Source organism: Drosophila mauritiana, chromosome 3L (genome assembly GCF_004382145.1).
Source record: "Drosophila mauritiana strain mau12 chromosome 3L, ASM438214v1, whole genome shotgun sequence".
Taxonomy (NCBI): Eukaryota; Metazoa; Arthropoda; class Insecta; order Diptera; family Drosophilidae; genus Drosophila; species Drosophila mauritiana.
This window is the reverse complement of record NC_046669.1, coordinates 1,663,502-1,677,478: the sequence shown is the minus strand read 5'-3', so window position 1 is coordinate 1,677,478 and position 13,977 is coordinate 1,663,502. Positions and strand designations below refer to the sequence as shown.

At 49.8% G+C, this 13,977-nt stretch overlaps 2 protein-coding genes across 6 annotated transcripts; both read right to left on the bottom strand.

Annotated features, from left to right (window-relative positions):
* Positions 1–12: 12 nt before the first annotated feature.
* LOC117139345 lies at positions 13–5,599 on the bottom strand. 4 transcript variants are annotated; one of them, XM_033301592.1, is made up of 4 exons: positions 4,443–5,599; positions 3,097–3,329; positions 2,854–3,037; positions 13–2,791 (listed from the first exon to the last, which is right to left on the bottom strand). In XM_033301592.1, the coding sequence occupies exons 1-4, from the start codon at positions 5,293–5,295 to the stop codon at positions 705–707; spliced, it is 3,357 nt and encodes a 1,118-aa protein (XP_033157483.1). In that variant the 5' UTR covers positions 5,296–5,599; the 3' UTR covers positions 13–704. The 4 variants fall into 4 exon arrangements, with proteins under 4 accessions (XP_033157483.1, XP_033157484.1, XP_033157486.1 ...); XM_033301593.1 differs by having other exon boundaries at positions 13–2,788; XM_033301595.1 differs by lacking the exon at positions 4,443–5,599 and adding an exon at positions 3,394–4,273 and having other exon boundaries at positions 13–2,788.
* Positions 5,600–7,064: 1,465 nt separating this feature from the next.
* LOC117140391 (glycerol kinase) lies at positions 7,065–13,758 on the bottom strand. Of its 2 annotated transcripts, none has more exons than XM_033303258.1 (3): positions 13,572–13,758; positions 8,660–9,286; positions 7,065–8,594 (listed from the first exon to the last, which is right to left on the bottom strand). In XM_033303258.1, the coding sequence occupies exons 2-3, from the start codon at positions 9,279–9,281 to the stop codon at positions 7,486–7,488; spliced, it is 1,731 nt and encodes a 576-aa protein (XP_033159149.1). In that variant the 5' UTR covers positions 9,282–9,286; positions 13,572–13,758; the 3' UTR covers positions 7,065–7,485. The 2 variants fall into 2 exon arrangements, with proteins under 2 accessions (XP_033159149.1, XP_033159150.1); XM_033303259.1 differs by lacking the exon at positions 13,572–13,758 and adding an exon at positions 10,513–10,677.
* Positions 13,759–13,977: the final 219 nt, after the last annotated feature.

The window sequence follows — 13,977 nt, the reverse complement described above, 5'->3', positions numbered from 1 at the left end:
TTTCCTTCGATTCTTGGGGATCATAACGCTTTGAGTAAGAATATCATTAAAGGTATATATAGCTTCCATCGTAATTTTTAGTTACCCTTTGGTTAGCCCGCAAAAAAGGAACCAGAAGTTGTTGTTAAAATGTTTTGGTTATACTTGGTGTACTCTTTAATAAATTTAACTGGCGCTCTAACATTTAACTAACTAGTCATATATTTGTATGTGTATATGGGTGTGTGTATACGCAACTATGTAAATACGCAGGTAAATGTAACATAATTTGTATATAATATCCATAGATTATCATTGCTACAAGTTGTCAACATTCAATTCAATGCTACATATGTGATAAGTAATATATGTACTAGGTAAACTATGCAAAGGATACGCGTAAAGTAGTTAAAGCAAGGTGTGCAGCCCCGAGGACCTTCGATAGTTGGGAGATAGGACATACATATAATAGAATAGAGTTCCGTTCTTGGATGGCAAACATTACAAGTGCGACGATTCTAAACCAAAGGTGGTTCTACAGGCAGTGATGGGAGGTGTCCAGCGCTGTCCTGGATGTACAAATGATGCTTGTTCATATGATATAGAAGAAGTCGGATCTGGAGAGTCCCACCACTGCTCCCCGAGCAGATCCACATAGAATATCCTTAGAGAATATGAGGGAGGTGAAACCACTGCTAGACGAATACCTCCTGGTCGTCGGGGCCTCACAAGCGACCCCCATCCGAAGACCAGTCGGATCGCTCAGCTCCGCTGCCGTAGATCTCCAACTGCTCCCGCGACCGCGTCTTGGACTTGGCCTTGTGCTTGGCCTGCTGCGATCGCTGCAGCTGGTAGGGATTGCCCCGGTCGTTGATCACTTCGTAGTGTGAGTCGCCGCCGCCGGACGAGGGTCCCCCCACCCCGGCGATCAGCAGCTCGTGGATGTTCTTTGTGGAGCGGCGATGCGCCTCCAGGCACTGCGACTCCGAGGAGTAGGGGAACGAGGCCACGAAGCTGGGCGACTGCTGACCCGTCGGTGGATCGCTGGCGAAGTTCGCTGGCGGCGGCAACGGCAGATTGCCACCGCAGGGCGTGGATGGCGAGAGGTCGGTGAATTCGGTCTTGGCCTCCGACTCCACGGAGCACATGCTCTGGCGGGAGATCTCCTTCTGCAGCTGTTGCGCCTGCTGCTGCTGTTCCTTCAGCGTGGGCATGTTCAGGTTGGAGCTCTCGTAGTCGTCCTCCCGCCTCGCCTGCGGAATGGGCAGACGACTCCGAACGGAGTGCTCCCTGCCGCGACCGAAACGCTGGGCCAGGTAGTCCTCGTTGGCGTTGCTCTGCCCGCTACTGTGGCTGCAATTACTGTGCTGGTGCTGGTGATGATGGTGGTGTCCCTGGTGGCGCTGGGCGTTGTCATAGTAGCTGTCGTTCTTCACAGACATGTTGCAGCAACTACTCACGTCAGCGAAGTACACCTCGGACTCGGCTGGATCCGTTCCCACCGCCTGGTCCTTGGCTATGGCTCCGTTCGAGTCCTGGTAGCCACTGTTCTCCACCCCGGCCGTCTGGGGCTGAGCCTGCTGGGGATTAGTCTGGCCGGTCGGCTGCTGTTGCTCCTGTTTGGCGAACAACTGCTGGACATTGGGTCGCTGCTGGCCAGGATTACTCTGCGGACCGATGCTCTTGGCCCCGGTGCCCGCCTCCAAACGTTTCTTCAGCTTCCGCGTGGGCAGCGTGTTGGAGCAGCGTTCCCTCTCCCGGGGATTTCCGCCATCACTGTCAGACGGCGTGTTCTCGTACTCGGCCTTTGATTTGTAGGCGGAGGAGCGAGTGGCGGCCACTAGGGTACTCACGTTACCGGCGCTGCTGAGACCATCCATCCGCTCCAAGGTGGCGGACTGCACCTGAAGCCGCTGCAGCTGCATCTGCTGCAATTGCTGCTGCTGCTGGGGATGCGTGTGTTGCAGGGTCGGATGCATCTGCTCCTGGGTCAGAGTGACGGCGACAGTGCCCTGATTCCCCACCAGACACGCAGTGGGCTGTAGATACTGGTAGTAGCCACGTCTGGCCGGACTGTTGGGATCGCTGTAGGGCGGCGGCGGTCCCCAAACCCCGTAGGGCAGGGCATTTGGCGGGGGCATTCCACTGTAGGCCGCCACCACGGGCTCCTCGATCAGCATCTGGTTACCATCTCCCTGGACCGCCGTGGACGAACTAAATCCGTACTGTGAATCCGGACTGGCAGCGGCTTGACGAAATCGACGACCGGCGTCAGGAGTGGTACGTTGCCAGGGCATCCGAGGCCAGCTCCATCCGCTGCTGCTGCGTCCTGCTCCTCCTGCCCGTTCTCCGCTCCTGCAGGTGCCCACCGCATCCTCGCCGCCTGGATTTGGCGAGTAGAAGTTACCCGGCGGCTGGGCGGCCCAGAACCGCTGCTCTCCGCCTCCTCCTCCTGCGGCTGCTGCTGCAGCGGCCACCGAGGCCTCGTCCCACGGATAGGTGGCCTGCAGAGGAAGTGTAAGCTGCCTGTGGGCGTGGCATTGCTCGCAGCACCTGCAATTCAACATCCTGCCTGGACCCAAGGTCGGAGGAGGAGCCTGGCTGGCGTAAAGGGATCTGCAGCGCAGCTCCAGCTGCTCCCAGTACATTTTCTTGCGTTCGTGACTGAGGAGCTGGTACACCAACATGCAGCTGAAGACAGCGATGAGCACTCCGGCCACGGACAGGCCGAAGATAGCTCTCAGGCAGGAGTACAGGGATCCATGGACAACGCCGCAGTCCGAGAGGGAGTCGAACACAAGGCGCACTCCTTCTGAAAAAGAATGGAGGTTAGGGATTAGTCGTAAGGACTTAGGGATGTGTGGGACAACTCACCCTTATCCACTCGGTCCACCTGGGATTCGATAAGGTCCGAGTAGCAGGTGCACGTCCGCGTCTTTTGAGCATACTCGCATTCCCTCAACGCCTGCAGGCGACTCATGTGGAGCACAGTGGTGGTCACTGTGACCAGAGCGCAGGTTAAGGCGGACACCAGGCCACAGGCTCCGGACAGCTTTATCTGTAGGGATTCATAGAATTAATAAAGCTTCACACTGCGGTATGGAAATATCTCCCTACCAGGTAGCTATAGCGATTCCGACGCCTGGCCAGGCTCATGATGCAGATTCCGGTGAGGATGAGAAGGGTGGCGGGCACAAATGTGGGCACCGTTTCGAAGTTGCCCACCGTGATGGTGTAGGAGTGGAGCAGGAAGTAGACGCCCAAGAAGAGCACGCCCAGCAGGCAGCTGAATCCACCGCAGATGAGGCACCAGACCACGTACTTCTTGATCCCCGCGCCATGGCGATGGGCTGCAAGTAAGGAGTAGAAAATCAATCAAATTGCAGTGGCCACAGGGGACAGTACAATCCCAACCAGAGCCGCGATGATGGGCATCCACGTTCCCCGAGGAGGGCGGAGGACCTGGCACCCAGGAGCAGGGCGGGGGCATGCTGTACTGCACGAACTGCATCACCGGATAGCCGTGCATGGTGACTGGATATGCGGATAGTTTTGGTTCGCTCGGTCAGTTGAAGGTGGCCACCAATTGGCTAAGCTGCAATCTAAGAGCACATCCTGGCCAGAAGCCGCCGAATAGCTGGGAAATTCCGGAACACGTTTTCCTTGCTTTTCACTCTTTCTTCTTTTTTCTCCGCAGCGAAACAGAAAAATATCTACACAGCCGTGGAAGCTGGCTGAGATGCGGCTGTGGGATGAGGTGCCTCCTCAGGCAGCTGCGCGGACTTAGACGACTGGAGTGGGGCACTTGGACGTGGACGGGTGCTGGTGCTGGTGCTGGATAGCGGATACTGGATACTGGAGAGCAGAAGCTGGGAGGTGGCGCCACAGTGTGCGTTGCAATTACAGGAACGGTGTCAACTGAAATCCTGACTGACACTAGCACAGCGCCAACCCCCCGAGCAAATATTTTGCACCAGCTCCAGCAGAACTGGAGAGCGCGGAGAGAGCAACTTCCTCCAGCGCAGGCGCAGGACTTGCGGATGCGGAAGCCGCCACCAGGCGGAAGCTGTGCTCGCAACGGGTGGCAAATCAGTGACACGAAATCTGTGACCAGGCGGAAGGGTGATTCATCGCGTTGCGATGAGGAGGAAGCAAACCAGCAGCACTGATGCCAAATCAGTGGAAATACCAGGAGCGAATTAGGCACACCCTTTCATATCCTTATATTCAGTTACGGAACTTTCGTAAGAATATGAAGGTTGCTAATCTAATTAAACTGCATAGTAGACATATATAAAATTCTTTTGACATAAAGAATGGTGAAGAATTCTCCAGAAATAATCTTCATGTCGTTGATATTTGCCAATACTTCAGAAGAATGTAAGTGCAATTATTGGGCAAGACCTTATTCTGCAAGATCTTAAAGAGAAGAAAGAAGTTGTTCCTGCAATGTAATAACTCACCTATGGAGCCATTGGCATTACTCCTGGGTCTGGGCGGTGGGCGTGGTGGCAGAGGAGGGCGATGATTATCGTCCAAAATCTGTGACTTGATCCTCGAACCAGGAGATCCAACTGTCCCAGTTCCAACTGCTCCGTCCAGCTCCGTGTCATGGTAGATGTCGTTGCAGCTGTCGCTCGTGGGCTGTGTCTTCGGCGGAAGTTGTCCTGCTCCTCCGCCGGATCGTGGTTTCTTCTTTTTGATCATGGTGCTGTTGTTGTCGGACTCGCTGACCGTGATCTCGTCTGCTCCCAGCATGGCGTCCGCCAGCAGGCTCCTCTTGTGCTGGGCCAGGGAGGAATTTCCTCCAGTGGCCGGGCAGGTGCACTCCAGATCGCAGTCGCAGCTGCCGGCTCCGGCTGAGGAGTCCAGCTGGAGCTGCTCCTGCTGCTGATGCTGGTCCTCGTGCAGCGCCTGGTAAGAGTGATTTAGCAGGGACTGAGCGGACTGTGCTTTGAGCGGCGAACTCCTCGCCGGCTCCTGCTGACTGGGCGTCTGTTGGTGGACCAGCACGGCCACGGCCATCGAAGCATTCGGGCCGGGATTAGTGGGCTGCATGGGCGGTGGAGGTGCCCGGCCGCAGGAACAGGGACACTGGCAGGGCAGTTGGGGCTGGGGTTGCTGCTCCTGAAGTTGTTGCGGCTGGAAATGCGCCGGATATTGGATGTAATGATAGTGATGACCCATCAGTTGGCCAGGCGGAGCAGCTGCTTGCTCCCGGTCCCGCTCCCGACCAAGACTGGATTCCGAGGCGACACGTTGCAAGGATGCCGACGCATTTGTTGTTGTTGCTGCTGCTGCTGGTGGCAACTCCATGTTGTCCGAAAACCGGTTTGACCCTTTAGCTTCCACTTCCAACGATCACTTATGCTGCACACTCATTTTTCCACTACCTTCTGCTTGTGGGTCTCACGCTTCTAAAACCGAGCTCCGATTAATTGGCCGAATTTATTGCCACTTCTGCACTATTTCGCCTGTATATATAAATATCGGATTAACATAAACAAGGCACCGCGGTCACACACTCGGAACACAAAGACGCCGTCGCGGGTTCGGACCTGGAGCGGATTCTCGGATGCGCGGAGAGCGGAGATCACGACAAACGACGAACCACGCTCGCAGCTCAAACGCAACTGAGAGGCGGTTCTTCGATCGCACTCACATCTTTTCGAACTTCGGAGATCGAACTTACACTGGCAGAAATTTTCGGAAGCGTTTGTGAGTCAAACCAAGTGGGATAAAATCGGGGTAAGTTTGTTTTTTTTTTAATCCTTATCAAGGACTTTGAACTGAATTCCTTTATGTACGAGTCTAATATTCAGTTCAAGCAATAATACATGTAGTTTCATGGCGAGTACATACCGATTTTTTCCAGTGCACTGTTCGAAGTGGCTTGCAACCGACACCCACACATTCGAACGAACTCCAGTCCGGAGTTGCTACCTGTGTGTGCGTGTGCGTGTGTGTTGCGCGCGCTTCAACTTCAAACGGATTCCGGTTCTAGTTGTTGTTGTTGTTGTGGGCTGCACTGATTCAGAAAATTCTTCACAGACGAACAGGGAAAATCAATTTCGTTGTTGTTGCCAAAGGTGAGCGTTTGTTTTCGTTACCTTACCTTACCTTTTTCCTGCTGAGCGACTACCTGGATAGCACTACCAAAGACAACAATGATTACGACCACTTGTTGTTGTTGCTCGCAACCTGGGCCAGGTGAGAATCCATTTTTATGAGCGAGTGCCTGAGTTGAGGTAATCGGTGGATCCAATTTAAATGAGATCCCGGCTGAAGGAAGTACAGTGGATACTCGCTTACTTCCAAAGGGGCGTGGACTATGCATATTGCAGGAACATTGGAATTTCTAGCTTCGATTTTATGGTTGATTGACCACTGCCCTTTAACCCTTTTCGAGGTTTTCCCAGAGATTTCCCCTATTCAAATTAGTTTCGCGTAGCAGGGGTCCACCACAGGTACTTCCAAACTCCATTGATGTGTTTGGTGACCCCGATGTTACTAATACACAAGATATATACATTTGAACTAAATTCATTCAGTGATTTTCAATTAAAGTCGTCTTAAAGATTATTTATAAATATAAACGATAGCATTTATTTCACAACCGCAGTAAAAACGACTTAATTAGTCCATGGGTGGTTCCATCTATTTTAGTAACTTGATACCTATCTGTTTTCTTAGCGCGGACACACCCAAAAGTCTTAAGAACGTTAAACACCAATAACAAACACACCCACCGGCTATTAATCAATCGATTACCGCAGTCATATTTAACTGATACCTGACATTTCCGCTCCATGATAACGAAACTGATAGTGGAACATACCCCACATCGTGTGAGATTGCACAAAGGGATACTCTAGCTAGGGGTACAAGTGCTATGATTCTTTCAAGTAGTAAACTGTAGAATTCAATGAGTTTCTAGATAACATGCTAATGATTTACTAATGGACCCACCTAAGCAATCAACTCTATATTTTTCTACGCGCAATTGCCCCAATAAATGGCCGCTTAATCAGCGATCTTGCAGATATTGCACCAATGTTCCTGGTAATTCGCATCTAGACGCCAAGTTTCGATTCGTATTATTTTTGTTTATTGTTTAAGGGGCGTAATCACTACAACATATACATACACATACGAGTACGGAACCTACTTAAATTAGAAATGTCGTTTGCACTTTGGCTATATACAATTCCGCTGATATGGGCGTGCGTGGCGCGCGGAAGTCCAGCCAACGTCAATGGAACTACGGCTAAGACGTACAGAATATGCAACGAAAACACGTTAAGATAGTCAGGCTACAGGATACTTAAAGTAGTGCGGAGCTTAGTCCAGAGACAAGCAGCTATTTACAGGGTTTAAAGCACGTTCAACCACCCACTGTCCTTTGAGGACTATGTACAGAGTGTGTGTGTAAGATCCAAACGAAATCCGGACAAATAATTACTATCACAACCGAGAATCGATCCAAGTGTCAGGCAGCCGTCGTATTTACTGGCCACTCGCAGCGAGGGAATGCACCAGCATGGCGAAGCTGCTGATGAGGAAGATGCTCGCTGGCAGCGAGGACAGCATGCGGTAGTTCTCCTCCGTGTACTCACGCGTCTTCTTCTGCTTGATGACCCATCCCAAACTGCGCTCCACAGCCCGCTTCCACTTGCCGTAACGCTCCTTGCGCTCTACATCTGTGGTGGTGGCCAGGAAGGTGTCGTAGTGCACGTTCTCGTAGTATCGCTTCTCGGGCTCGAACTGGCAGAGATTGACACCATCCGCCTGGGCGGCGCACATGGCTGCCCCGAAGGCTGTAGAGTCCATTAGCTGTGAGCGGAAGACGGGCATACCAATGGTGTCCGCCTGGAGTTGCATCAACAGGTTGTTTGTGGTGAGCTTGCCATCTGCATGTAGCTTGTTGATCTCGTAACCGCACTCCTGATGCATGCACTCCAGGATGTCGCGCGTCTGGAAGCAGATGCTCTCCAGTGCAGCTCTCACTATGTGATTCTTACGGGTGAACTGCGTGAGCCCAATGATGATGCCGCGAGCATTCTGCCGCCAGTAGGGAGCATATAGTCCTGTGAAGGCGGGCACAAAGTACACATCCCCCGATGTGGGCACCATCTCCGCATATTTCTCGGCATCTCTGGAGTCCGGCAGGATACGCACCTTGTTTTGCAGCCAGGAGAGCGCATGTCCGGCCACCGACACAGCTCCCTCAATGGCGTAGATCGTCGGTGCCTGGGGACCGAGTTTGTAAGCCACGGTGGTGAGCAGACCGTGCCTGGAAAAGACCGGCTTGTCCCCCGTATTGCAGAGCAGAAAGCAGCCGGATCGGTAGGTGTTCTTCGTCTGACCGGGCTTCACGCACATCTGGCCCAGAAGCGAGGCTTGCTGGTTGCCCATTATTCCACTCAGGGTCATCCCACGCAGCGGACTTCGCTCCGAAGTGATCTTGCCAAATACCTCCGAACAGCTGTGGATGGTGGGCAGCATCTCCTCTCTGATGCCGAACGTCTTGAGGAGAACAGGATCCCAGGCTTGCGTCTCCAGATTCATGAGCAGAGTGCGGGAGGCGTTCGTCACATCCGTGATGTGGAGAGCTCCTGGAGAGGAAGAAATCAATTCAGTTAAGTTGACTACAAATTTTGTAACCCTAAAGTTCTCTTACCGTTTGTCAAGTTCCAGACGATCCAGCTGTCGACTGTGCCCGCCTTGCAACGCCTTTCCCGGATGGCCTGCCGCACCTCGGGCACATTGTCCCGCAGCCAGCGGATCTTGAGGGCCGAGAAGTACGTGGAGATGGGCAGGCCCGTGCTGCCGCGGAAGTGGTTCGGATCCTGCACCTTGGCCACGATCTGCTCCACTGTAGTGCTGGTGCGGATGTCCTTCCACAGGAGCGCATTGTACAGCGGTTTGCCGGTGACCGCATCCCAGACGATTGTCGTCTCGCGCTGGTTGGTTATGCCCACGGTGACAATGTCGCTGGCGGAGAAACCCTGTTCGGGCAGCTGCTTGATGGCCTCCTCGGCGCACTTGTTGATCGAGGCCATCATCTCCAGCGGATCCTGCTCGTACCAGCCATCCTGGGGCGTGATCACGCTCAGCTCCACCCGGTGTGCGGCGATCTCCTTGAAGTCCGGCGTGGTGTAGATGGAGAAACCGATGGTCTTGGTGCCCTCATCGATGACGCCGACCAGGCCGGTGTGCTGGATGAGCGACTGCTTGCGCAGCTCCTTGCTGCGGAACGGCACATCCGCACTGGAGTGGGGTAAGTTCTTGCCCTCGGTCATGCTGCCTGCAAGATAGGACGCAGATTAGATAAGCCAGTCGGTCTTGGGAAGTAATTGCATAATAATGGGAGGTACATATGTATCACTTAAATGGGTTGGCTTCTTTATAATATAATGAAATATGAACTAATGATAAAGAGCTATAGAAGCAGGCTTTACAATGTACCATAAACCTTTTATTAATTTTGGTAGGAACTCATTACATTATTTATTAATGCTTCAAATCAATTATTTTATTTATCAGTTGTCGAAGAGTGAACGTAACACTCAATATTTCAATACAATAACCATAAAATAATTCTACGATAGCAATCTAAGATAAAGTCGAAGACTGGGAAGAACAACCACCTGCTCACATCTACAGTATGCCCACCACTCCCTGCAGTTCTATATTTGCCTTTCGCACTTCCATGAGGACCTGCCCAGCGATATGATCTGGAATGGACTTGTGTTCATACACGAGTACGGCCTGCTCGAGCACTTGTTTGGCCATTGTTGACTTTGTACCCGCCTGGGGGGCTGGATTCCCACTCTGAGTTGGTGGTCGAGCCCTCTTCCCACCACTCTCACACACAGAAATACTTGTTGGCGTCAACAGCTTATCGCAGCTGTGAGCGGAGCCCAGAAACGGAATAGAATACATAAATTATGGTAAGCCACTGGTTTCAACTACCGATTGCGATCCCTGCGACAAGGTCAAGTACTCGGAACGGAGATAAGAGCCTAATGACCGAGTGCACTGGGTGACTACATCCATTCGATTTAATTCGATTTGGCTTCATCGGCATTTACGTTCGGAAACTTTCCACAGTTTCCGCGCTTTCCGGATTCCTCTGGTAATCAGTTCAAATTAGTCGGCGACCCTGTTGAAAGTCGGCATGCCGCTCATTATTTTATATGCGCCTGTTTATGGCTGAGTACCTTTGTTAGGCACTGTTTACTGATAAGGCCCCATCGATACATGGCTCATAAACTGTATGTTACCAGAAATCGCAGATAAGATATGGAAAGCACTTTGTGGGCTGATCGACCAATATTTGCCTGCCCACTTGCTCGAACTCTCGAGCAAAGCCGCAAAGCGAAAGCCCTCAAAGAATTAAAGGGGATAATTTACGATGGCTTCTATTACAACTGATAGTTTGCGATAACTGCGATTACCAATAACCAACTACGATAACTGCGATGAACGATATTTGATGAGTATTTTGACATTGCACACTCGTCCCCTCACTTTTTGTATTCGATTGTTGTTTATGGCTGCTGATAACACTTGTTTAAATATTTTCAAATCCTAAAGAGGCGACAGTTCGCGGCGAAAGAGAGGCAGCAAATCGATCGAAAGAGCAGGACAGAGCGCGACGAGCAAAACACAACCGACCACGTTGAGCGCCAAAATGTATCTGAACGTCGAAAATCAAACGATTCGAAGGCGCGGCAGCGCAGTGAAATACCCGCACATAGAGCTTTCATAGAGCTGGCAAATGGTCGAGTTTGGTGAGTGACGGGGTGAGTGCGACTAGTTAAATCTACCGACCAAATGGCACCGGCAGTAGCACCAATTGCCGATAGCTGATAAGACAAGCCGGCAAACCGCTGCGATGTCTGGCTCGGCGGGTGGACTAGGGGTCCATTGGACGGAGGTGGAGCTGGTGGATTGCGGGTGTTGCTCGGACGCTGCCTTAGATGCCTCGCGGTGCAATAAACTGCCAACTGGTTGCGACAGCCTTGGCATTTAAAAACACGCATTTGCATTCGTCCCAGACGGATATCGGCCAGCACAGTGGGTCAAGCGTATAGAAAAGGCAGTTAATGTCTGATTCCAATCCTGCAATTGTAGTGTCAGAAAAGTAGCCAAAAAGTCACATAAGTCAAGAAGATTGTAAGCATAAAGAAGCTCCAACACATAAATCTGAAAATAGCGCCGAATATCTTGAAAATTTCGAGAACACGAAAATGCCTTACTCGAATTCGCACTATCAAGAGTGGAAAACTACAAATTTGTCTGGTTATAATCTCAAGAAATTTCGAAAAAGATAGTGCTAACCTAGGCGTAAAATACCTTATAGATTATCATGTGCGAAGGTAATGATCATGGAAATAAAACCTCTAACCACTGTAAAAAACTGAGATTCTCACGGATTTTGTATGGTATTATAGTGAGGCCTCTCGAACGGAACGTACATCAATGGGGATTGTATATATATCAGTTTTACTCCCATTTCCCCACAATTTTGTGCACGTACGCAACAATGTCCCATTTCACGGGCGGAAATTATTCCACCAAAATTATCCCACACATAAATTCTTCAGCTTTTCAAAGACAATTCGTATACGCTATCTATCTCACGTGTGGGCGTCCATTCAGCTCATACTTATAGGCTGGTCTATTTAAAGATACAACAAATATTGAAAATATTCCATTGAGGGGCAACCAAATAAAACAAACGCTGCTTCTGCGACATTTTCAAGAGCAGGCCAACAAAACGAAATAGAGCCAAATGCAAATGATGGCATTTAAATATTTGCATCCATTAAGCGAAAAGGGGGAGTGTGTTCGTTATATAAACGAAGTTAATGAAATCGTTTTGGTCAACTAAGGCGACTTCGTTAAAGCCAAATGTCGCTGTGAAAACATATATGCAAGTGATGAGTGGTTGGCCCACAAACGAGAGCCATTTGGCCTTTGGTAGGGAAATAATGGCTTGATTGGGGTATATAAACACAAGGGAGTGGTTTAAGTACCCGAAATAAGAATAATAATCAGTCCATTCGGTTCGAGTACTAACGGTCCAAGTTGCAGATAGAGTTTTCCATAAAATTCAAACTCATGGTAGCATAGGGTATTCACAATTCGACTTGATCACTGCGCAGCTTTGTATTTCCTTGATGTGCAACTTTTGTTTACGCATATAGCTACACAATGTGGGAGTGTGTGCATTGGTAGAACCCATTAATGTCATCGTACAAATCGTATTATTATTGGCCTGTAATTTTAGTCACCGTTTCAGAATTCCACTTGAAGTAAGTGAACGAGTGCGACATCGTCATTTGGATTTCTCTTTATGCGCTGCCTTGTGCTCTGTTGCAAATTGTGTAATTCGAGTGCGGGCAGTGCGATAAATGATTGCATCAGGGGTGCAAAGGTTCACTCAACTTTTGCACCTACATGCATAAATTAAATTACGCATACGACCTGTGGACTATGAATAGCTCGCTTATCACAGCGATATCGGATCGTACGACTTGATTTCCCACCCTAAACGATTGCTGAAATATTTGCGGCCGCTGATAAAGCGTGTTTCTGTTGCGATTGCATTTAATTGCTGGGTGTGCGATGTTTTTGATAAGCCGGCTGACAAATGCAGCGCAAAAGGGGGCAGATGCGGGTTATTGAACATGAAATGAATTTCGCAGTCAGGCCAGGTCAAAGGTCACTCGATTAGCAAGCTCCTCAGGCGCCGGGCGTTGTTTAATCTTCTAGTTGCATTCATTATAATGCGCAACAACAATAGCACGTTCTTAATAGAGGAACTTAAGAGCTGCGGTACAGGAAAATGGTTCTTATACTTGACTACAGAACGGAAGCTATAATTACTTTATAGATATAACCTTTTATGTTTTTTTTCGGAGGTTTCTTTGACTTGCAGATAGATTTTTTCATAGAAAACCGGAGAAGAACAGTTGAGAATGGATTGCTTTCGGTTAGATTCACCTTGCAATGAGCGATGCAAATATTTTTCGTCGGAATATATGTAATATTCTTAGCACTTGCCCGCAATTAGTTACGTAAATGTGCACTGCACTGCCAGCAGCAATATTTAGAAAATAAGCTGCACTATCTGCTTCCGTATTTGCGATCTAGCTGCGTCGAAAGTTGGCTATTGAATGAGAATATCCATCGGAGTGAAGGGCACACACGGCGTATACACATTGCACGACGATCGGAGGGGGCGGCGAGTAAACGTGGCCAACTCACGTGGTTTGCAATCAATTTTCCGACTAGACGTCGGCTGTTGTCTACGCCTACGTCATCGGCGGACAAGCCCCTCGCAAGCTGCATTCCGATTGGTCCAACGCCCCATGACGTCACGGAGTGCAAAAGCACAACAAAGCTACGTAATCGTTGCTAAAGCGCACTAAAATTAACCACTGGACACTGTGGTTTAGGCTTTAATTAATAATTTAGCTTGCTAAGTAATTAACACTCCACTGTACAAGCTTTAATTAACAACTTATTGGGCAGTAAATGGAAAATAAGGAAACACGTGCCGGCAAAGTGAAAAGACTTACCCGCATTAGCACTGCCCCAACTTTAGTTCCAGTCGACTTGGTCGCGAACGCTTTGACTAGGCATCCGACATTGAGTCAGAGCTCTTTATTTGCTGCATAAACAACATTTTATGGACTTTTTTGCGGTTTTATCACTTTGCGACCGCAGACGAGCCTCTTTTTCTCCAATTCAACGAAGCACTAAAAAATACCAGTTGCTCCGGCGCTGCCAGACTGCACGATTTTGTTCGTGGTCACTTGTCCAGCTATCGGACGTGTGTAATCGATTGACTTGGCGCCAAGTTCAAACACTAACGGCTTGTATAGTTAGATTTAAAATGAGTGTTACTCAAAGGGAATGAGTTATAATTATGCATGAAATAAATGTCGCAGGCGTAAGTGATTCAAATACAAATATGAAAAAAAA

Excerpts from the sequence above, each read along its gene's own strand:
- LOC117139345 (XM_033301592.1), bottom strand. The coding sequence starts at position 5,295 with ATGGAGTTGCCACCAGCAGCAGCAGCAACAACAACAAATGCGTCGGCA. Across the intron at positions 3,330-4,442 it reads TAATGCCAATGGCTCCATAG|CCCATCGCCATGGCGCGGGG; the intron begins GTGAGTTATTAC and ends CCTTACTTGCAG. Across the intron at positions 2,792-2,853 it reads GGTGGACCGAGTGGATAAGG|AAGGAGTGCGCCTTGTGTTC; the intron begins GTGAGTTGTCCC and ends ATTCTTTTTCAG.
- LOC117140391 (XM_033303258.1), bottom strand. The coding sequence starts at position 9,281 with ATGACCGAGGGCAAGAACTTACCCCACTCCAGTGCGGATGTGCCGTTC. Across the intron at positions 8,595-8,659 it reads CGTCTGGAACTTGACAAACG|GAGCTCTCCACATCACGGAT; the intron begins GTAAGAGAACTT and ends CTTCCTCTCCAG.